At 35.0% G+C, this 22,947-nt stretch overlaps 4 protein-coding genes, 1 long non-coding RNA gene and 2 other non-coding genes across 7 annotated transcripts; 4 read left to right on the plus strand and 3 right to left on the minus strand.

Annotated features, from left to right (window-relative positions):
- The first annotated feature begins 406 nt into the window (after window positions 1–406).
- Window positions 407–542, plus strand: LOC147792550 (small nucleolar RNA Z247). Its single transcript, XR_015421268.1, has one exon. It is a non-coding gene; the product is annotated as a small nucleolar RNA Z247 (small nucleolar RNA).
- A 5,429-nt stretch (window positions 543–5,971) lies between these two features.
- LOC111794948 (uncharacterized) lies at window positions 5,972–6,694 on the plus strand. Its single transcript, XM_023677165.2, has one exon. It carries the CDS (start codon window positions 6,022–6,024, stop codon window positions 6,643–6,645), a length of 624 nt encoding a protein of 207 aa, XP_023532933.2. The 5' UTR covers window positions 5,972–6,021; the 3' UTR covers window positions 6,646–6,694.
- Window positions 6,695–7,826: 1,132 nt separating this feature from the next.
- TRNAG-GCC (transfer RNA glycine (anticodon GCC)) lies at window positions 7,827–7,897 on the plus strand. Its single transcript has one exon. It is a non-coding gene; the product is annotated as a tRNA-Gly (tRNA).
- A 534-nt stretch (window positions 7,898–8,431) lies between these two features.
- On the minus strand, window positions 8,432–11,053 carry LOC111794382 (bet1-like SNARE 1-1). The gene is made up of 6 exons (XM_023676353.2): window positions 10,894–11,053; window positions 10,593–10,699; window positions 9,480–9,630; window positions 8,998–9,054; window positions 8,856–8,915; window positions 8,432–8,770 (listed from the first exon to the last, which is right to left on the minus strand). The coding sequence occupies exons 2-6, from the start codon at window positions 10,604–10,606 to the stop codon at window positions 8,681–8,683; spliced, it is 372 nt and encodes a 123-aa protein (XP_023532121.1). The 5' UTR covers window positions 10,607–10,699; window positions 10,894–11,053; the 3' UTR covers window positions 8,432–8,680.
- A 1,559-nt stretch (window positions 11,054–12,612) lies between these two features.
- Window positions 12,613–13,601, plus strand: LOC111796246 (LOB domain-containing protein 16-like). The gene is made up of 2 exons (XM_023679010.2): window positions 12,613–13,065; window positions 13,153–13,601. The coding sequence occupies exons 1-2, from the start codon at window positions 12,721–12,723 to the stop codon at window positions 13,414–13,416; spliced, it is 609 nt and encodes a 202-aa protein (XP_023534778.2). The 5' UTR covers window positions 12,613–12,720; the 3' UTR covers window positions 13,417–13,601.
- Window positions 13,602–13,914: 313 nt separating this feature from the next.
- Window positions 13,915–15,015, minus strand: LOC111796247 (LOB domain-containing protein 14-like). Its single transcript, XM_023679011.2, has 2 exons — window positions 14,697–15,015; window positions 13,915–14,581 (listed from the first exon to the last, which is right to left on the minus strand). The coding sequence occupies exons 1-2, from the start codon at window positions 14,973–14,975 to the stop codon at window positions 14,138–14,140; spliced, it is 723 nt and encodes a 240-aa protein (XP_023534779.1). The 5' UTR covers window positions 14,976–15,015; the 3' UTR covers window positions 13,915–14,137.
- A 2,898-nt stretch (window positions 15,016–17,913) lies between these two features.
- LOC147792552 (uncharacterized) lies at window positions 17,914–21,326 on the minus strand. Its single transcript, XR_015421208.1, has 3 exons — window positions 21,127–21,326; window positions 20,900–21,019; window positions 17,914–20,682 (listed from the first exon to the last, which is right to left on the minus strand). It is a non-coding gene; the product is annotated as an uncharacterized LOC147792552 (long non-coding RNA).
- Between the last annotated feature and the right edge of the window lie 1,621 nt (window positions 21,327–22,947).

Raw genomic sequence — 22,947 nt, forward strand, 5'->3', positions numbered from 1 at the left:
GTGGTCCACCCAAATCCTTCCCTACTTGCGTAGCCAAAACCTTGTTGGTTTTGTGGATGGATCCATGCCTGCACCAAGCCAGACGATCGCCGTTGAACCAAGTGAAGAAACAGGGAATCGCAAAATTATCATCAACCCTGAGTTCACAGTCTGGTACCCCCAGGACCAGCTGGTACTCAGCCTCATCAACTCATCAGTCACTGAGGAGGTTCTCAGCACGATGGTTGGAATCACCACTGCACGAGAAGCCTGGATTACGCTGGAGCGACAATTTGCTTCCACATCTCGAGCAAGAGCAATGCAGATCCGTATGGAACTCTCTACTATCCAAAAAAAGGACATGACAATTGCTGACTACTTTCGTAAAGTAAAACATCTTGGTGATACACTTGCTGCCATTGGCAAGCGAATAGAGGATGAAGAACTCATCGCCTACATGCTGCAAGGACTTGGTCCAGATTATGATCCTCTAGTCACAAGCATTACAACCAGAACAGATGTATACACTGTCAGCGACGTGTATGCTCACATGCTGAGCTATGAGATGCGGCACTTGCGTAAGGGTACATTTGAGCAACTTTCATCTGCTAACAATGTCAATAGGATATCCATTCGTGGAGGTGCCAATGGAGGTCGAGGTAGTCGCGGTCGTAGTCGTCAGTTAAATAGTGGTCATGGACAATCAAGGCGTACTGTGAACAATCCTGGACGTCAACCATCAAAGACACAAAGCAGCTCAGGCATTGTCTGTCAGATTTGTGGTAAGCCCAATCACGATGCTTTGCAATGCTGGCACAGATTTGATCAGGCATATCAAGCCGAAAATAATCTCAAACAAGCAGCTTTGGCAACCAGTGGATACACTAGTGACACAAACTGGTATGTTGACACTGGAGCCACAGATCATATCACCAATGACCTAGAGAGGCTTACCACCAGAGAACGCTACACTGGCACCGACCAAATTCAGGTTGCAAATGGCGCAGGTTTGTCTATCTCTCATATTGGGAATTCATTAATTTCTGGTTCATCTCTTGTTCTGAAACATATCCTATATGTTCCTAAAATCAATAAGCACCTAATTTCAGTACAAAGACTAGCATCTGATAATAATGCTGTTGTAGAATTTCACCCAAACTATTTTTTGGTTAAGGACCGAGTCACGAAGAAACTCCTGCTCCACGGTAGATGTAAGAATGGCCTATACGTTCTACCGCATAATTTCAGTCAAGCCTTGCTGACAGCCAAACTTTCGAAAGAACAATGGCACAGAAGGCTAGGGCACCCTGCATCTCCAATTACCATTAGAATTCTACAAGATAATAATTTAGCTATAGATACTAATATTCCCTCTTCCTCAATTTGTAATGCTTGTCAATTAGGGAAAGCACATCAATTGCCATTTGGTTCTTCTCAGCATGTATCTACAGCACCCCTTCAATTAATTCACACTGATGTATGGGGTCCATCCATTGCGTCAGTAAATAATTCCAAATATTATGTTTCCTTTGTTGATGATTTTAGTCGTTATGTTTGGATTTACTTTCTGAGATGCAAATCTGATGTTGAGTCTGTGTTCCTTCAATTTCAAAAACATGTTGAAACTATGCTAAATACCAAAATTCGCTCCGTCCAATCAGATTGGGGGGGTGAATACCATCGGTTACACAATTATTTCAAATCCACAGGCATTGAACATCATATCTCCTGTCCTCACACACACCAGCAGAATGGGTTAGTCGAAAGAAAACACAGACACATTGTAGAAACTGGCCTTGCTTTACTCGCTCAAGCCAACATGCCTCTATCCTACTGGGATGAAGCTTTCAACACAGCTTGCTTTCTTATAAATAGAATGCCCAGCCGAACCATACAACAAGACACACCACTTCATAAATTGTTTGGTAAAAGTCCAGACTACTCCATGCTTAGGGTGTTTGGCTGTGCTTGCTGGCCTAATTTAAGGCCTTACAACAACAAGAAACTGAGTTTCAGAACTACTAGATGTATATTCTTGGGTTATAGTTCTTCTCATAAGGGATATAAATGCTTAAATAGAAGTACAGGACGTATTTACATCTCTAGAGACGTGGTTTTCGATGAAAATATTTTTCCTTTTGAAGAATCTAAGCCACCAAACAAAACCACAAATCCACATCATCCTGTTCTACTTCCAGCCTTAGCCAAACTTGCTAGTTTTTACACTGAAAATGCTCTTACAGATATTGAACCAGTTGTTAGTAATTCCCATATGAATGATGGTCAAACTGATAATATTGCTAGTGACAACTTGTCTGGTGTCAGCTTATCTTCTGCAGATAATACAAGAAGTTCAGAGGAAATTGCAGAATATGAAGCTGAGAGCAGTTCGATCAATGCTCAAAACCAAACTCATGAACATGTGTCTGATCAACCAACTGAAGCAGCTAGTCAACATCCAATGCGAACAAGGTTGAGAAATAACATTGTACAAGCTAAACAATTCACTGATGGAACTATCAGATATTCAGAAACCTCAAGAAAATTCGCAAGCGCTGTAACTATCACAACTCCGATCATAGAGACTACTACTGAACCTCGAAACCTGCAGGAAGCCATGCAACATCCAAGATGGAGAGGAGCAATGAATGATGAGCTCTCAGCGCTAAAACGAAATGCCACTTGGGATCTAGTTCCACCCAAACCTGGAATAAATCTCATTGATAGTAAATGGGTGTATAAAGTGAAAAGAAAAGCAGATGGGTCAGTTGAAAGATTAAAAGCAAGATTAGTTGCCAAAGGATTCAAGCAAAGATTTGGTGTTGATTACACTGATACTTTTAGCCCTGTGATCAAACCGTCAACAATCAGGGTCATTCTTTCGCTAGCAGTAACCAAGGGCTGGAATATGAGACAAGTTGATATCCAAAATGCATTTTTGCATGGAATTCTGAAAGAGGAAGTGTACATGCGACAACCACCAGGATTTCAAGACTCAGCCAAACCAAAGAATTACATATGCAAGCTCAAGAAAGCCCTTTATGGCCTGAAACAAGCCCCAAAAGCTTGGCATTCAAGGTTGACTGGAAAACTTATTGAGTTAGGCTTCAAGGCTTCAGTAGCTGATTCATCTCTTTTTATTCTCAAAAACAGAGAGATAACTATCTATATGCTCATCTATGTTGATGATATAATTATTGTGAGCTCCTCTGATCAAGCAACCGAAAGGTTGATTCAGAAATTGAAAATAGATTTTGCAGTAAAAGATTTGGGTGGTCTTGAGTATTTTCTGGGTATTGAAGTCAAGAAAACACGAGATGGTATCATACTGTCACAGAGACGATATGCCTTAGATTTGTTGAAAAGAGTAAACATGGAAAAATGCAAACCTATGTCTACACCAATGGGTTCTGCTGAAAAATTATTCAGAGAACAAGGAATACCCTTATCAGCTGAAGAACAATTCAAATACAGAAGTACAGTGGGAGCACTACAATATTTGACAATGACTAGGCCTGATTTGGCATTTGCTGTCAATAAAGTGTGTCAATATCTTCATACACCTACTGATGCTCATTGGGGTGCTGTGAAGAGAATTCTTCGTTATGTTAAAGGCACACTAGCATTAGGAGTGAAAATTCAGAAATCAACCATGATGTTGTCGGGGTTTTCTGATGCTGATTGGGCTGGTTGTCCCGATGATCGACGTTCAACTAGCGGCTTTGCTGTATTTCTTGGAGCAAATCTAATCTCATGGAGTTCCAGAAAACAGGCTACAGTGTCAAGATCAAGCACCGAAGCAGAATACAAGGCCATTGCGAATCTTACTGCAGAAATGATTTGGATCAAGTCATTACTGAAGGAACTGGGCGTGTATCAATCAAAGGCTCCTCGCCTCTGGTGTGACAACCTCGGAGCTACATATTTAACTTCAAATCCAGTATTTCATGCTAGAACGAAACATATTGAAGTTGATTTTCATTTTGTTCGAGAACAAGTAGCACGTAAAGCAATGGAAGTTCGGTTCATTTCATCAAGTGATCAAGTAGCTGATATCCTGACAAAACCACTGTCTAAAACTCCTTTTACTACACATTGTAACAATCTCAACATGTACAAGACTTGTTGGGATTGAAGGGGACTGTTAGAATTGGTCAATCCATTAGAATAGCTTGAAGTTAGTCATGCCATAAGAATAGGCTTACTTCGTTAGTTTCCTATGAAATCGGATCTATTAGTTAATCTTTTGCCAATATAAATAGAATATGTCCTCAATAGTGTGAGGCACAGTTTTGCATAAACTTGATAAAAATATTTAACTACAAAAGGTAGGAGCTTTAGACATCTTAGTTTTTCTCGTTGCCACCCACTATGCGCCTCCGACCATTGCGCCCTTCTGCCACAGACGTCGTCCCTCCGTCTCCGAAACAAACGTTGCATGATCGTTGTGTAGGTGGCTGCGCACAGACACTTTTGACGACTGCGCATCGCCCATGGTAGCAGTGACCGACACCCAACACAAACAGTTTAAGGCATTAAGACGATAAAATGAAGGATTGATTAGGACATGCCTAAATTGGAGGCAAGCATTCAGGTCATTTTGTCAAACAACTTGCCTTTATAATACAATTAATTAACTTTTGTATTATACTCTAAAAGCTTAATGCCAAAATGACAAATGCATAATTAAAAAAAAAATAATAATAATAATAAAAAAAAATAAAAAACTAATTACTTAATTAATTATATAGATATGATCTTGGCCTGCAATATGAATGCAACAATGGAGAAAGCAACATAATTACATATGCATGCAATGATGCACATGAACTCAACAGAGACAGGGAGAGAGAGATTGTCAATAGTCAATACCCTTTGCAAGAAGACTGTTGAATTGTAATGAATTGTAATGAATTATATGATGAAGTTTGATTGATTGTGAGGGGACAAAAATGTTACTTTCTTAATTATACATATAAATCTATATACAGTTAAGTAGTTAACGTGGTCATGTTGCAAGGGATGCAGAGAAACGTTGATATTACTGGGTATGAATTCGAATACGAAATCGTAATTCAAATTAAAAATGATTATGGTTGGTCTAATAATCATGATTTGTATGATAGATATGGGAGAAAGAAGTTTTAGAGGGGAAATCTTCCCTTTGCTGAGAATGAAAGCAAGTGGAGGGTGTGGGTGTGGGATTTTTCATTATACTCTATACCTTATGATTTCAATATTTGGTGAAACCGTATAATGTCCAATTACAATTACAATATTATATTCATTCTTGCTCACCACCTTACTCCACAATGTATCTCATACGTATCTTTAACATCTCATATAATCTAATGTCCAAAACAACACCCTAAGAAGCAGCTCAAAATTAGGTCATTTTTGTCCCAATACATTATGAGCTATCACTTAATACATTATGAGCTATCACTTAATACATTATGAGCTATCACTTAATACATTATGAGCTATCACTTATATTTAACATCACCCAACACCCCCAACAACTTCATCAATTAATTAAAATAATTTTACTCATATTAACTAATATTATTATAGGAAGCTGTCCATAGTCAAACAATAGTACATTTAATCATTTTAATACCTCGATAACTTCAATAAGCCTATGTCGGTATGATCCAATATTTTATTTCATTTTGAAACACTTCTAACATTTAATTTACGAACCAAATTCTCCCAAATCGATCCATGTTCTAAGCTCGGGGTTATATTATCGTAGGATTATGCTAACAAATTGTGACATAAAATCGAACGCTTAAAAAGGAAAAAGAAATATTTGATTAAAGAAACATAATATTGTCTCCAAAAGATGAATACATCAAGAGCCGGCTAACTAATGGTTGTCTCTCCACAACCAAATAATTTATTTTCACATTTCTTCTCCAAATCTCATCTTCATACACAAAACCTACCCCTAACTATTATATTTCTCTCTCATTTCCTCCTTTCCAACACCTTCCCTCCCACAAATATCTCTATATATGTTACGAACCAAACTCTTCTCCCATGGACCCTAACCATATCCCCAACGACCACGACCAAGATCCGAACTCGAAAACAACCACCGAGGAGGTCGAACAAGCCAACGAAATGGGCAGTGGCCGCTCCTACGAGTGCGTATTTTGCAAACGAGGGTTCACAACCGCTCAAGCTCTCGGCGGTCACATGAACATCCACCGCAAAGACCGTGTGAAAACCAAGCCTAATACTACCAATAATAATCCCTCCAAGCCCGAACCCTTCGCCCACCATTCAACTCTCCGCCCAACCACGCCACTAATCTCAACATCCCATCACCACTCCTTTCAAACCTATTTCCCCACTTCTTCCACTTGGTGTTTGGGTTCCACTACTTCTACTACTACTACTACTCCCTCCCACGATCATCAATTGGCGTATCTTCACAACAACCTCAACATCAACAACAATAATAATAGCACTCCTCAAGCTTTGAACGCGTTCAAGGAGAATTGGACGAATATCAGCCTCCCCTCACGCTCGCCTGCCCCTACTTTGATCAATCGTCGAGACAAGAGATCAGATGGTAACATTGATGATGAGGATGACGACGATGATGATAATAATGATGATGAACTTGATCTTGAGCTTCGACTTGGTCACGATCGGTAGTAGACGTAATATTATATTTTTCCATTGAAGCATATGATATATAATTTGTGTGTGCAGTTATATATATATATATATATATATATGAATATATATATTTTTGTTGTGTGTATAGAGATGGGATTTTATATTTTTGTTGTAGTGAGAGAGAGCATTATTTGATTTTGGAATAAGGAAAAGCAGTAGAAATTGGGATGATAGAGAGATATTATACATAGCCGCCGTCTACGGGTGCCGGCCGGCAGGCTGCTGCTGCTGCTTCTGCCGCCCTCTATATGTTTTTGTAGGATTCGATGCAAGTTTGATTTTTGTTATTTTTATTTTTTTTATTTTTTTAAAAAGCCCTAAACTTGATGAAAGGGTCTTTCCATGGGATTCATTTTTCTTATGAGTGTATTTTTTTTTTCCATTATTCTTCTGCATGAAATTGATCAATATCGAATATTCATTTTGGTGTATATCTCTTTGGGGTTTTATTTATTTATTTATTTTTGTGAAATTTAAAAAAAAAAAAAAAAAAAAAAAAAAAAAAAAAAAAAAAAAAAAAAAAAAACTTGAGGTTGAATACTTTGGATTGGATTAAAAGTAGATGGGGGAGTAAAGTTGGTTTGCATCTAAAGGCTCCTACGTGACATGATTATTATTTTTATATAAAGAAAAATGTAGATTTTGTAAAATAGAAGTAATTAGAGAGATAGAGAGCATTTTAATGGATGATTGCATGTGGTGGGCGTGCCGATGTTGTTGCAAATTCTTGAAGAAATACATAATAAACACAAATTAATTACTAGACACACTAATAATTAATGACACATTTTTATACGAATTTTAATTTAATTTTCACCAATAGTGATTATTTATGTTCATTTTTTGTTTTAAAAAATAAATTAGCTATGACTAATTTTTCATCAGGCGTTATAATAGTGAAAACCCGAGAAAATGAAGCTAAATAGTTACTATTTATCTCAAATAATTATATATATATATATATATTCAAATTCATGTTAAATTTTAGATAACAAAATTAATCGATAGTAACAATCCTCTAGTCTGAGACTTTGATAAAAGAGAAAGACTTAGATTTATGTATTTTTTACATTTATGGTTTTAAATTGCAACAAATTAAATTTTAAGAGAAGTTTTAATAATAAATTATTTTGTTTACCGAAACAAGCAACAAACAAGCACCAGTGGTCTAGTGGTAGAATAGTACCCTGCCACGGTACAGACCCGGGTTCGATTCCCGGCTGGTGCACATATTTTTTAGTTTTAGTTAATAAAAATATCTTGTAAAATAGTCACATGAAACCGGCTGTGCAGGTATTTATCATGTAACTCACTCCTTCGCTACTTGAACTTCAACAAACCGTGACTTAAAATATTAAAAAATATTGGAAAATATCAATTTTTAATCCTGAAATTTTCAAGTCGTTAATTAAAATGGTTGATTATGAGCCTTAGTTTCGAGTAAACTTTAATCTTCATGAAATTACTGAATATTTGGATTTTGAGTTTTATGAAATTATTTTTGTATTAAAATTAGTGGATGAATTCGACAGAAAAATTAAATAAAAATCTTACCTAAATACATACTCAAAATTGATGAAATTATAAGTTCATGATGGGCACTACTTTTTTTTTTTTTTTTTTTTTCCAAAAAAAAAAAAAAATTTACTTTATTTACTCCTTCAGACCATTCCATCTTTTCTGTAATTTGGGTTCAATCAAATGAAATATCATGTTAGTCAGGATATCTATATAATCAGGGAAGGCAAATAAAACTCTGGTGTAACAAACTGGTTTGCTGATTATATTCATCAATGTCAGCTTAATGGAGAGCTGCAGATGATATTTTGGTTCCAAACTCGTTCCAACTTCAATTTTGGTACACAAGGAAAACATATTCACACAGGCATCAACAGAACAGCTATGCCAATGTTACAACTAATACTCTCATAGAACTAAGCAGCAGTGCTGATCATTGTCGTCCATCCAGAGCCTGTGCTCGACTTCTTTTGATGATATCCAAATGGAAGAATTACCTTGTGAGATAGTACACAATGAAGAAAATCGCCACGAAAAGTACGACTAGCGAGAACATCTTCGGGCTCGACTTCGGATCAAATACCTAAACATATTGAAATTAATGTCAAAAACGATGAAAAGGAGTATCGAAAGTGTGGAATGAATAGTTCTTGTGAATATGGCAATACCGTCTTGAATCGATCCATAGTGCCCGACAACACTCCTCTTGATGAATCCATATCATTACCCTGAACCAAAACATGCAAGAAATTAGTTCTCAGTTGATAATAACACTAAGAACAGCGTAAGACACTTGAGTTGACATAATACCATCCTATCCAGCATGCGGTTATGACTCTCCACCTCCTCATTTATGTCACCTGTCAACTGTTGAAATAACACTTTCAATTTGAATGCGATTCAGGAAACAGAATATATCGATCTCGGCCATCATTACCATTTCTTTGCTTCAAAAATAGCATAGTTTATGTTTTCTATCAATCATATATATCTAGTAACAATCCCTCGTGTGTTTTTCTTGAACAATATACAATCACAAGTTGGAAAGTATTTTCATCCTCTATGTTCTCAAAAATAAATTGCAGCATATTATAGGTGCAGAATTTGTTCACAATAATTGCAACATATTCTACGTGCAGAGCTGATTCTCGACAATAATTGCAGCAAATTGTAGGTGCAGAACTTGGTCTCAACAATTATTGCATAATGTTATAGGTGTGGAATTCTTTCTCTGTTTCTACCGACTCACTCATCAAAGATTAGTGACTAAGACTGGGTAAGAAATTAAATACCCTTTTCAATAGAAGGACTCTGTCTTGCAAGCCTTCCAATGCTGTTTCATTATCCTGTTCCTCAATTTCATGGGAGGAGTATGAAGATGAGGCCCTAACACCACCCTCCTCAATGCCATCAAAGAGAGAAACCCTATTGTTACGTAGTTCCCTGCACTCCAAGAGATACTATTACAAGAAGAACGACCAGCACATAGCGAGATCAACCTAAGGTTCAGTTCATAAAAATCAACTTGGTACTAAAAAATACATTCTTCAGTTTGTGATTAAAAAAATGAATTTAAGAACTTCCATTCAACTATCAAGGGTGCATGTGCATATAAGTGCATGAGGGAAAGTAAATTGTATTTTGACTACATTTTAACAAAGAATTGAGAACTAAAGATTCAAAAATCAGAAAATGTCCACACTCATTGCAAAGATCAATTAAAATATAAGAAACAAAGTTTATTTCCACCATAAACATTTCACCATGATTTATCTTCGATAATTGAGTACATCCTGATAATTCTGGATTAGTAGACAATTATCCAAAACGATATAAGTTGTTAATGTTAAATCACTTAACAGTACGACTTATACAAGTGCAGGCATAGAAAGCCATAGCATAACATAAAGGGGCAAAAGTTACCAATCTATAGAATAGAGATCTTGAATTTCACGACTATATAGTATGAAGAGTCTTAAACAGAAAGAAGAATGCTTAAAAATGATTAAAAAACCGAGCCCTATAGAATCAATGGGTCATTCTAAAATCACCTGCTAATAAAAGGTATACGGCAGAAAAATGAAGTAAAAGAGTACACTTCAGATGTTGCAACGTTCTAATGCATTTGGACTGAAACATTCCTCAAGAGAATTCAATTCTAATAATAGAAGTAAAGTCCCAAAACTTGGAATTACTCATTGAACCCTTCTACCAGATACGGACTCAGATTTATCGAGCTATCGGTGTATCGAGATCTAGTAGCCAATAATATAGCAACACAACATTGAATCGTAAATGTAAATTTCACACAAACAAGTAACTGGCGTCACGCGTGGTTTGATCGATAGGAAAGATACTTAAATGACCTGCAGAACTAAGATAAAGATTGAAAGATCAAGAAAAACCTTCTGGCGTTCATGGCTATCTCGGGACGAAACAGATTCCACGCACAGCCCTATGTGTTCTTGGATTCGCAATCAAAGATTATTCGATCTGTTGAATTGGCGCTACCCTGTTGAGGATTTGCAGATTATTAAAGTAGAAGTTGATCGGAAGGAAATACAATTAAATCAATAAATATATGGATGCAGCAGCAAAGAATCGACGAGAAAAGAACATCGAGAAAACGACTTCGAAGATCACGAGTGGAAGAGGAGTTGAAATTCGAGAGAGATTTAGAAGGAAGGAGATGAAAGAAAGACGTACCAATTGTCGGGCAGCTGAAAGTTTGAGAATCGACGGAGCGACGGGACTAGGAACGGTGACGAAGAGAGACGATCGGCGAATCTTAACGGGGAGAGTAAGAGATAAATACTAAAATCATTTATTGAAATTTTATTTATAAATGTTATTTTATCGAGAAAAATAAAAGAAAACCCCCAATTTTATGTCTAAGACATTCATCTTTTAATATCCAATTGAATTTCTTGTAACAAAATTTAAAAATGATTTCTAGTAATAAAAATAAAATTCTAGTAATTATTATTTTCTGGACGCTAAAATTGAAGTTATGTTAAAAAAAAAAAAAAATTAAATAGAGATAGAGAGAAAGTTGGTTTAAATTGGTAAATATTAAGAGCATGAAATTGAATATTAAAATATTAAAATATTAAAATATTAAAATATTAAAATGTGGATAAGATCAAAAGAGTATTCCAAATGTATGCCTACTTTCTTCCATTTTTTTTAATCATAACTTATTAAATATATATATATATATCAAAATCACTATTTCCAAAATTAAAATAAAACTAAATTCCTATTTAATTTTCAAACATTTAAAAGTAATTAATAATTGTGCATTTTGTGTTTAATTAGTTTATAGAGGTGATTGATATCACCATCATTCATTAAGGTGATATCAATCCGCATGGATTAAGTGTAGCTTCTCTACTCCTGAACCAACGTCTTATAAACCCATGAACATGAACAATGACAATTGAGTGATATGGGTCATTTTGTCAAAACATGATTCATGTAATTGCTTACAATTCAAGCCAAAAGCCTGAATTGAATGGCGTTCTTATCTTTTCTCAAATCTTCTTCCTTTTTTTTTTTTCCTAAAAGTTTGTGATGTTGCATGGCTGCCATGTGCATTAGTGAGGTGTTTTGCTTGTATCATACGCCCACCACAAGCTGGGAAATTGTAGACAGAAAAACGAAGCCTTGTTTTCTCTGAAAATCTTGCTGCTGTGTGATAAAGGTGTTGTTTTTGGAAGAAGCAGTCAACTTTGTTGAGCTTGGTGACGATGGCTCCACCATCTCTGATGACCCTTTGTTCTTCGAAGAGGTGTGCCGATGATGAACAAGCTCGTTTAACTCATATCCATCCATGTCTATTATATTACCTTAATTATTAATTAAAATTTAATGTGGTTTCAATTATTATGTTTCCAAAATAATGAATACACATATATATTCGGATCAAAGGCTGGTGGGGACACACCATTATTTAATTACAAATTTACAAAGCGGAAACCGACAAAACGCCGCACCTATTAGAACTGCGGCGGCGTTGGTTCGGCGGAAAACAAAAAACTTAATTACTATTTTATCCAAACTATCACTCACATTTTCCTTTTCTTTTTATTTTATTTTATTAAAAAAAAAAAAAAAAAAAAAAGTATTGACCCATAAACAGCCAATTTAATGGTAGGAGTTCCACCTACAATTCTCTTTCAATTTTATAATCAATTAACCTTATCAACCACATTTCATATAAAAATACAGATTATAAATTTAAATGGTTTATTTTATTTTATTTTATTAAAATAATTAATTTAAAAAAAAAAAAAAAAAAAAAAAGAAGAAGAAGAAGAAGAAGAAGAAGAATTGGGGTGTTATGAAGGCAATTAATGAAGAGTGAAAAACAAAAAAGAAGAATATATATTAGGAGATAAGGCATGAAGGGATGTCCTCCCCTAACCCTACACGCAGACCTTCCATGTCTCCCTTTCACACTTGTTTATAGCCCACAAAAGGCCATCTCATTAACCTTTAACCCCCACGCCCAACCCTTCGCCACTGTCTCTAATGGCGTCTTCCACTACAGCCAATTCTCATGTCTCTGCCTCTGCCTCTGCCTCTGCCTCTGCCTCCCCCTCCCCCTCCCCCTCCCCTTGCGGAGCATGCAAGTTTCTGCGACGAAAGTGTGCGCCTGATTGCATCTTTGCTCCTTACTTTTGCTCTGAACAAAGCGCTGCCAGATTTGCCGCCATTCATAAGGTGTTTGGAGCCAGTAATGTGTCCAAGTTGCTCCTCCACGTCCCTGTTCCTCATCGCTGTGAGGCTGTTGTCAGTATTGCCTATGAAGCTCAAGCTCGCATTCGTGACCCTGTTTATGGCTGTGTTGCTCATCTTTTTGCTCTCCAACAACAGGTATTTATTTTATTTTTTGGAACTTAGATATAACCTAAACCCGATTAATAACCTTAAATGGGGTTTTTATTTTTTTGGGTTTTGAAGGTGGCGTACTTGCAAACACAGCTGATGCAAGCCAGGGCTCAACTTGCACAAACCCACATGCAGATTCAATGGACCGGAATCCCAAAGTTTCCAAATTATCAATCCCAACTAACCAACTCTGCAGTTTCCCCACAGACCTCTCTGGAATCAGCTGCCAACAATGATGAAGCTCAATTTCAACAATTTCCTACAAAAATACCAGCTTCTTGTCATGGTGATGTTGGAGAGCTCCAAGCTTTAGCTCTCAGAATGATGAGAAACTAATTCACTTAATCAAAAGGGTGTAATTTGTTTAGAAATACAATAATTTTGATACTCGTATAAATAATATCTTGTTTAGTGAACTATGTTCGAATTATTTGACAAAAAAATTGTATGTATAATGAGACGAGACACATTCATTTCTAACCGTTAGAATTGAGCAAATATGATGTTTCTAGATGCAAGGCTAGGGTTGACAAAGAAAAAACATGATCCCAACATAGGGATTGAGGAAAAGGAGGTGAAAATTAATACAATGATCGTAAAAAAAAAAATAAAAATAAAAAAGACAAAAAACAGACGAGGTTGGTGTGGAGTGGAGGCTTGTTGTTTAGGGTTTACATGTTGGGAGTAATAATTAGGGGCAGCTAAGCTTAGGTACCTTTAATTTTGGTGTCCCCATTTAAGCTAAGTTTGTATTGACACAACCAACCGAAGTGTCCCCTTGATTGAATGCATCATTTCAATGGACAATGGACAATGGACAATGGACAAGAACAAGGCCACAATTTATTGGGTCAAATAATAAATGGCCTGCTTTCCATTTTATGATTGTTCTTCTTTCATTCATATTCTTGTATATAATCATCAGATTAGAAGAAAGCCAACAATGAACTGCCTTTTGCTTTGTATTGCCAAAATATTATCAACTCGCATCCCAAAATTGATGATTTTGTTGATACACAAACAAGGTAAAGAAATAGGAGAGTTTTCCATTAATCATTTACCAACGTCGAGCATGACCAAAAGCGACTGATTGTAAATCATCAGGCGACTCATTGAAGCTCCATTGTTGAACATTTGAATGCAGATGATCAAGAGTATACATGGAATAGTCTGAGGTTTCTTCAAAGCTTCCATATGATCCACTTTCCTCCATTTTTGCCATGTGATGTTCATAGTTCCCATTGGATTGGGAATTGATCATAATGCGATAGTTCTCATCATAATAAGGGTTGGATGCTGAATCTTGAGTCGGGTTCGGGTTGAATCCAGGCGTTACGTTCGAATGATCCGATTGAAACCAGTTATGGAGATCTTGGAAATGAGATGGAATCTTTCTGCAATTCTTCTCATTCACCCCACCCCCGTTGTTACTTGAGCCGTTCATCATGCTCTCTGCTGCTTGTTCCTTCAGAGAAGCAAGCTGTGCCTGAAGACTCACAACCTGAAGTAGGGTTCCATCGTTAATAACTTTAAAACGCGTGTATTAGGGAAAAAGTTTGAATTTTGATGGCGACCCATTATTTGAATGGAAAAGAAAAATGTAAAGGAAGAAGGACCTGTTGTTGAAGGGCAAAGATGTGAGAAACGCAGCCATAGATGGGATCTTGAAGGCGAGCTTGAGCTTCATAAGAGATGGTAACAGCAGCCTCACAGCGCTCAGTAACAGGGAGGCGAGCAAGAAGCTTAGACACATTGCTGGCTCCAAACACCTTATGAATGGCGGCAAAGTGAGAGGCTCCTTGTTCATGGCAGAAGTAAGGAGCAAAAACACACCCTCTGACACATTTTCTTCTCAAGAACTTGCAGGCTCCACATGGAGAACCAGAGCCTGTCATTAATTAAAAATCCTTTTGGGGTTTTGATTTGGGTGATGAATTGTTCTTAGGCGTTGAGGGGTCAGGATGGAGTGGAGTTTATAAACACTAGAGGGGAGAGAGGAGAAGGGGAGAATCATTTTAATATCATATCAAATGGGTTTAGGTTCCCTAAATGGAATACATTTGTGACTATTTTATTACTCTCGGATGACTTCTCTTTAACATCTCCATACGACAAAAGATGAGCTGCTTAGTTTCATCATTGGATTTCTGTACCCCACACCTCTTCTTACCCCAAAAAAAAAAAAAAAAAAAAAAAAAAAAAAAAAAGAAAAAAACCAAAGTGTGAGAGGGCACGACATGTCGACCACTAGTGCGCTATTATGATTAACTAATCCAAATATACATATATCTTCACTCATTTCACTCCCTTTTCCTCACTTTCGCAAACCAACATGTCGACCTTGCCCCCACCTCTCCATTTTCACTCCTTTTCAAATTATAATAACAATTTCTCAATTTCGTTCTTAATTTATTGATAATCATGAACTAAATCCCTCCATGTTTTGTATTAAATACATGAATAAAATAGTGAGATTTTTGAAAGATTAATGATTACAAATTGAGAATTAAAGGGATTAGGGTTTTGCATAGTAATGATTTGGTAGAAGATTAACGGTTGGAAGTATTATAATTAATTCACACCCATTATGTTTTATGGATATAAGTGAAGTGTATTAAATAATCCCCACCGGATCTCGAGCTAGTTAATTAATTTTTTTTTTTAAAAAAAAAAATAACAAATTTAATTTCAGGGTTTTAGAAAGTGGGCTCAAAGTGATCGTTAATTGTAATTAAAACTGGATTAGTAGTGATGGAATATTCCTATGCCTGTGTCTAAACACTAAGCTATATTTCCAGAATTTCATTATGGGGAATAGTTCCTTATTTTATCCCTCTTATTTATTTTTATTTATTTCCAATAACGCAAAGTAGAAACACTTGAAGGTGTGTTGCATGTTCAGTTAATTGTGTTCCCAACCATATTCATTCATGGGTATTTTTATTTTAACCATATTCTTTATTATTTTTGGGTATAACATAGGTTGGGAAACAATTAATTGTGTCATTCTGTCTGGGAAAACTAAATTACATCCCTAACTTTCAGTTACTTCCATTGTCTGCATACGGTTTAAAACAAGACATTGTTGCAATCATGTTTCATTAAACTAACTTCAACACTAATAAACACATTTTAATACATTTATATGTTAATTATATTTAAGTAAGTTACTCGAAATTGCAACCTCGAAGTTTGGTTAAAAGAAAAAGAAAAGGAAGTAGTGGTAGGCAGGCAGACGAATTAGAGAAAGCCACGTGGACAATGAATGGAATCTCTTCCAAGCATGCCTGTCTCAATTGGTAGTCCATTGCATAGACTTAGGGAAGCTACATATCTGATTTTCAGGACTGAATTATTTAACTTCCCCATGCCATATATACTTATAACATTTTAATTAACCCACTCAATCATTCTTTTTTATTTTTTATTTTATTTCATGTTTTCATGTCACATGTTCTTCTTACTTAAATTTATTATTATTATTATTATTATTATTATTATTATAATTGTTTGATAAATATAGGGATTGGAGTTTACATTAAGTATATAGGTTTTAATCATTCACATAACCTATATTTGTACTACCATTTATATTTTAACTCTAACGTTCCATTCGATTATTAAAATTTCAAAAATTTTAATTCTATTTGTTTTAATGACTAAAATAATTTAGGAGTAATATAAGATTAAAATGAAAAATAAAAGGAATTGGCATTTGGATGGGGGATTAGGAGAATATCTCAATCATTTGGGAGGCGACAAAAAGCGGAGAACCAGCTATGGTTATTCCTCGGGATTGAGGGATCACGTGCCTTCCCTGTGATTATTTCATCTCCGACACACCGCACGAGCGATCTTTTCTTTTTTTCCTTTTTCTTTTTTATCTTTCTCTTTAACTTTCTAGAAAATAGAAATAACCCCATTTTTTTATTATTTAATATTGGGTGGGGCCCGTAGGCGCTAGTTTCCACGTCAGTTGCAGCTCACCCAATTTCTTTATTATTTATAATCCAACATGATAAACACTTTCAAAATTTAGCGCCAAAAACTATTAATTACACGTCTTTTAAATTTGACTTATATATATATATTAATCTCTAAATATTCAAAAATGTTTTTTTTCTCCTTTTCAATTTTGGTTTATTATTATAAAAAAAAAATATATATATTAAATTATAGAAACTAAATTATAATGTAAATTGAATTTCTCAAACTCTTTATAAAAAACTATAATTCTATAAAAATGCTGATGTGGTACTTCAGTTTTGAAAATAGCTGCTCAAAGTTTAATTAATTAATTGAGTTGAGATAATTTTAGTTTATTCATGGTGGAATTAGTTTATAAAGAAAGGAATTATAAAAAAAATCAAAAAGAACAGAACAAAGTTTGCCGTATGAGTGGGTTAAAAAATCTATAATTTACTCATAGGAAATTAATTATAAATTCATAGCTACTAAACTTATCTGAAGTAGCATATATTATTTGGATGGTCCAAATGATCCCGATGGTTTTCATTTGACTAATCATAGGGATTTAAAATAAGGGGGGGTTAATTACTTAATGATTTTCATTATTTTTATTAGAAATATTAGTCAAAGGCAACATGCTTAAAGAAAAAGGGACTTAGATTTAGAAATAGTACATTGAAAAATAAAAATAATGTTTTTTTTGTAATATGAAATTAGAGAAAATTAGTTGGAAATTTGATGCTGACATTATAAATTGATGTTAAATTAACAACATTGGACTGGTCAAGCCGACACTGATGTTGCACATGGGGCCATTGCACGTGTTTGGATGATTGCTACCCTCTTTTTCTATTCTTCCTATAATCTATACACTATATATTTGCATCACTCTTTTTTTCTATACTAAGGTATATATTTAAATACAACAGTATAGGGTAAACATAAAGTTGTAATAAAAGTTAAGAAAAAAAGGTTAAAATGGAGTCTTGAATTTTAGAACTAAGATGAAAATGCAAATCAAAATTGAAGATCAAATTTGGTTAATTTGAAAGTTGTTTAGCAACATTGATAATTGTCCGTTTGTGAGTCTCCCTTGGCTCTTTGACCCAATTAAATATGAAAATATTGGAATTAAAAAAAAAATTGAAGTCCTCAAAAGCCAAGCTATCATTCATATGAGTAAGGTTAAGTTGTAGAGTATAGTTTATTATTAATTAAAGTTGATATTTGATATTTATATTTGTAGAGCATACTCAATGATTAAGAAATACAATCGGAAAATTAGATTTAATTGAATAAAATAACAATATTAAATATGAATGAGCATGTTCCTAATTTAAAAATGTTGGGTGTAGTTTGAATAGGGGGCAATGTTTCAAAGTTTGAACCAGGATATGACGGAATTTGATGTGATCGTTTCTAAGCCTGCAAGATTATTTGTAAAAAGAGAAGGGTTTTTGATGTTGATGTATATGTTGGGAGTAAGTAAAGAGGAGTTGAGGAGAAGTAAGTCCACAAAGGCGTTAATTATCGCAATCATTTAGTGCAAAACTTAGGAAAAGTTGAAGGATCACAGGTGGAGACAACCTTGGAGAAAATAAAGGGACCAAACCACACACAACTTAACCTTATTGGGGAGAAGCTTTGACCAAAACATTAACTTTGTAATGTAGCAATAATGTGTTACACCCCAACCCACAACTTTTGTCTCAGTCTCACTCAGTCAATTTTGGTTCCATTTACAGGTTTTGTTTTGTTTTGTTTTCTCTCCTTTTCTTTTTCTTCAAACAAAAGATGGAATTCCTTTCTGGGTTTTCGAGGATACAAGCAAGCCCCACAAACCCACAACTTTACAAAATTATTTTGACCAGAAGCATTATTGTGAAGTCCATCAAAACTTGGCTGTATAGCATTTCAGTGGGGAAGAAATATTTTTAACCTTCTTTAAAAAATTGCATCTTTGAACGGCTTCGGCTTCAATTGCTTCAGTCGTGTATGTTTCTTGTTTTCGGGGTTTTTAATGTTTAAAGACAAAGGGGTATTGGCTTCCAGTTTGAGCAATGTCTACTCTATGTCGGTAACCCTAATGCTGCCACCTACATTCAACAAGAGACATCAACATCAACATCGACATCAATGGAAAGATGCCTAACTTTTTCTAGATTTCTTCTCTTTTTCTCTCTTTCAAGCTTTTTCATGAGTACAGTTCAACTCCAGCTTTGATCGGTCAGGTCAAGCCTCTCCCTTATGGTTGCGGAATGTTTATTTGATGATCGTTTGTTTCAGTTTAAACTTTCTTCTTTGCAATCATTGTCAGTGGTCACTTCACATAATTCTGGTTTCTCTGTTTCGTTTTCTCTGTTTTCCCCCCTCTAATGGCAATATCATTTTTATTTAATCTCACTAGAGTTTTAACCAAATCAAGGCCTTTGAACTAACTATTCTCACAAATTTTCAATTTGAGCATGATTTTTCTAAGACAAGAAACAATTTCACAGATAATATGAAGGGATATATACGAAACGAGGATAGACAAAGTCTTAAGCCAAAAGAGAGTTTTCCGAAAGAGATGACAGAAAACTCTTCAAAAAGAAGACTACTTAGACTATAGTTACTAAAAGGACAAAAAAGTTCACAGCATTAAGGACTTTATTGTTACTCTCAGAACAAGGGACCTACAAAAGGCTCTATTGAATTGTAAACCTATAGTGTTAGAATCCTGGTCCATTGCTCAAGTGCTCGAGGCCCATGAGAAGGACAAGAAGATATTCAAGTAGAAACTTGGAATTTAGGCGTCTCTGCAAGCCCGTGAGTCTCCTGTGAAACTATATCTTTATATACTGTGGCAAAATGCTTGAGAAAATACAAACCTAACTTGTCTGCGTACAAAGACCCCAGTTTTGTCTCTTTATCATCAACCTCCTTGAATTATAATCTCTCTTTGTACAAAATTTGATGATCTTTGCAAAGTTAAGTTTATAGCAAATTCAGAAATTTCAAACTAGTGAATCAGGGCAATTGATGATCAGTGAGACGGATGCGAGATTTTGTCTAGGATTTCCCCCCACCAACTTGATAAGGGAAAGTCAAACACCTTAGAACCTTCACTTTTCCAGCCAAATTCTACAAAAATTTATCTAATATTCACTGAGAGTGATTGACCATTAATCTTACAGCAGAGCTATGCAAGGCTTGAAGAATAGCCCCTTACCAGAGGAAAGCTACTTCCATTATAATGGAAATCGAAAGAGAAGACTATGCATATTCTTCGTTTAAAAATAGAAGAAGAAGAAGCCAGGAATACCCTTTTCCCCGCCCCAATCCAACCAACCACAAACACAGGAGAACGAGTTGGATTCAAATGGTATAGGAAATCCATTGCCTTATATGACATTATAGGCGACGAGTTTGATAAGTAGGTGTTGGTTTCAATTTTTTCCAAATCCAGCTCGTTCTAAAGAAGTGCATAATGCAGACACTATAATCATGTATATATTTCAAATATATGAGTGTTTCGTACAGAGAAGGAACAAATGACTAACCTGTTTTGGAATATCCATTAGCTGAGGTTGTTCAATCATATCGCTTCACTATGTCTTACTCATTCCAACGACACGAGTTTCTTTCTGAAGTCTATTTCAGTATTAGGATAGCGGCATTAGCAAGGTCCATATTCTTTGTTGTTCTTTAGACGGTAACAATAACGGAACTCGTAAACTTCTACAGTGTTACTTAGGCAACCATTCAAATAAATAGTTTGAGGTACTTCTCAAAGAACAATATTATCTCAAGTATCAACACATGAATTGATTGTAGCATCCGATAACGGAAAGGAACATGCAATGTGTACCTATCAGTGAAGACTTCTATCTTGCGGCATACATTAGAAAACCTCGAAGCTAAATCTTGGAGTCGCTACAATCGCATAGTCGAGACTAAGCTGTCAATAAGCTTGCTCAGAATTTCAAATCTGCATACACCAAAGCATCAATACTCATTCACCAAATATTTAAAGTAGATCTAAAGGCATCCAGCTATCGATAACAAAAAATCAAGATCAGAAACAAAAATACTTACATCTCAGGAAAAATCTTAGACTTGTCGACGGAAGCCCTAGATCGTCTCGATGGACTTGCATTCTGCCACGAATCTATCTGCCTTCTACTAATATGCTGCAGCTGATTATTAGATCCACGAACGCTCTCGGCAGCTCCCCGAAACCTCTGTAATCAAAAGCGCAAACCTACGGTTCCAAGTTCAGCTAGGTAGCGCGGGCGGCATCTCCGGCGTCTTGGAGATTAAAGAATGTGAATCCCGAGTGAACGTTGGTTCCCGCCATTTTTTTTTGAAAAAGATTTGGCTTGTTTGGAAACTGGATTTGTCTAGCCTGATTGTCGCTTAAGTAATACTAGTAAAACTAATGTAACCAATAAATAAACAAACCAAAAGAATAAATGTATTGTTGACATACCGTATCACAATATATTTATTATCGAGTATATCATTAATATATTTGATATTGATATATCCTTTATAGGAGTAATATACTTCCTTTCAAATCTACTACTCATATATACCATAATATAATTGATACACCTAAAGCCAAGGTATGGTAGATTTTCTCACATTTTTGGGTTAATCTTCCATCATTTACTATTTACTATTTTACTGTGTTTGCAAACCTTAAAATCATTATTTATATTTGCAATCATTTTTTTTTTAATTATTTAAGGCCACTTAAACCTTAAACTCATCTGAAATGGAGCGGAGATTTCTCATTTAGATGGGGAGGGAATAAGAAACATTTTTTTTCGTTAGATAAGTGAGACTTATATTCTTCGTCTTCTTCCCCTCCTCGCTAACAAGCACACACACTATATATATATATATATTATCAAATTTTTTTAATCGTAAAAAACTATGATGTTATATTAAAATTTAAAAATTTAGAAATCATGTTTGAAAATATCTTTGAATATGTTCATGAATATTTCTTTACAAATTTTTTAAAGAATAATAAGCGAAAAAAAATCACACAAAAATAAATGATTTTTTTTTTTTTGTGAGAACGGGTAAGTGGACGATACATCGCCTAACACACCGCGTAGAGTGGCCATTAAAGAGAAGATGAGACATAAGCAAGATAAGAGCCACAAGTAGACACGAGTGTCAAAAATAAGTTTGTTGAAGGGTGGAGTAGGGTCTCTAGCCTTAACTTCGAAATTCGTCCTTCCCTACTTTGTCCCGTGAACATCTATACCTAAAATAGAGAAAAAAAAAATAAAAAATTACCCATAAATTTGATGTTATTGAGATGAATGAGTTAAAAAAAACAAAGATGAATTAGTTGAATAGAAGAGACATTACAATATTTAACTCAATTGGATCAAATTAAAACAGGTGAATTTTGATGTTTCAAAAAGGAAAATAGATAAAGGCTGAGCTAGGAAGCCCAAGACTGGAACAATCCAGATTCGAATGTTGGGCCAGCCTGCTATTCGGAACTCACCGACCAAGTCATAGCATATCTATTTGGGCTAAGAGCCCATTTAGTGGCCCAATTTGTAGAATACTGCTTCACAATTATTATTTATTTATATATTTTTAAGGGAAGAAAAAAAGAAAAAAAAAAAAAAAAAAAGGAATTTGATCAGATACTCTCCTTGTATCTGTGTCAAATCCTTTTCTCATTTCAAAATTAAAAGTTCAAATATTATTTAGCTTTTCATAAATATTTTATATTGGACAAAAAATTTATTATGTTGTGAATTCTTATATTCCAATTAAGACTCATTAAGTTTAAAATAATTGAAATTAAAATTTTGAATTTTTATTGAAAAGCTTTCCAATGTTAAAAGGTAATTAAATGACCAAATTGGGAAAAAAAAAAAAAAAAAA

The sequence above is a fragment of the Cucurbita pepo genome, chromosome 5, assembly GCF_057944985.1.
Source record: "Cucurbita pepo subsp. pepo isolate OVF chromosome 5, ASM5794498v1, whole genome shotgun sequence".
Classification (NCBI taxonomy): Eukaryota; Viridiplantae; Streptophyta; class Magnoliopsida; order Cucurbitales; family Cucurbitaceae; genus Cucurbita; species Cucurbita pepo.

Coding starts and splice junctions, on each gene's coding strand:
- LOC111794948 (XM_023677165.2), top strand. CDS start 6,022: ATGGACCCTAACCATATCCCCAACGACCACGACCAAGATCCGAACTCG.
- LOC111794382 (XM_023676353.2), bottom strand. Junction 9,055..9,479: donor GAGTCCTTCTATTGAAAAGG/GTATTTAATTTC, acceptor TTATTTCAACAG/TTGACAGGTGACATAAATGA. Junction 8,771..8,855: donor CTATGGATCGATTCAAGACG/GTATTGCCATAT, acceptor CAATATGTTTAG/GTATTTGATCCGAAGTCGAG.
- LOC111796246 (XM_023679010.2), top strand. CDS start 12,721: ATGGCGTCTTCCACTACAGCCAATTCTCATGTCTCTGCCTCTGCCTCT. Junction 13,066..13,152: donor TTTTTGCTCTCCAACAACAG/GTATTTATTTTA, acceptor TGGGTTTTGAAG/GTGGCGTACTTGCAAACACA.
- LOC111796247 (XM_023679011.2), bottom strand. CDS start 14,975: ATGACAGGCTCTGGTTCTCCATGTGGAGCCTGCAAGTTCTTGAGAAGA. Junction 14,582..14,696: donor TCTTTGCCCTTCAACAACAG/GTCCTTCTTCCT, acceptor ACCCTACTTCAG/GTTGTGAGTCTTCAGGCACA.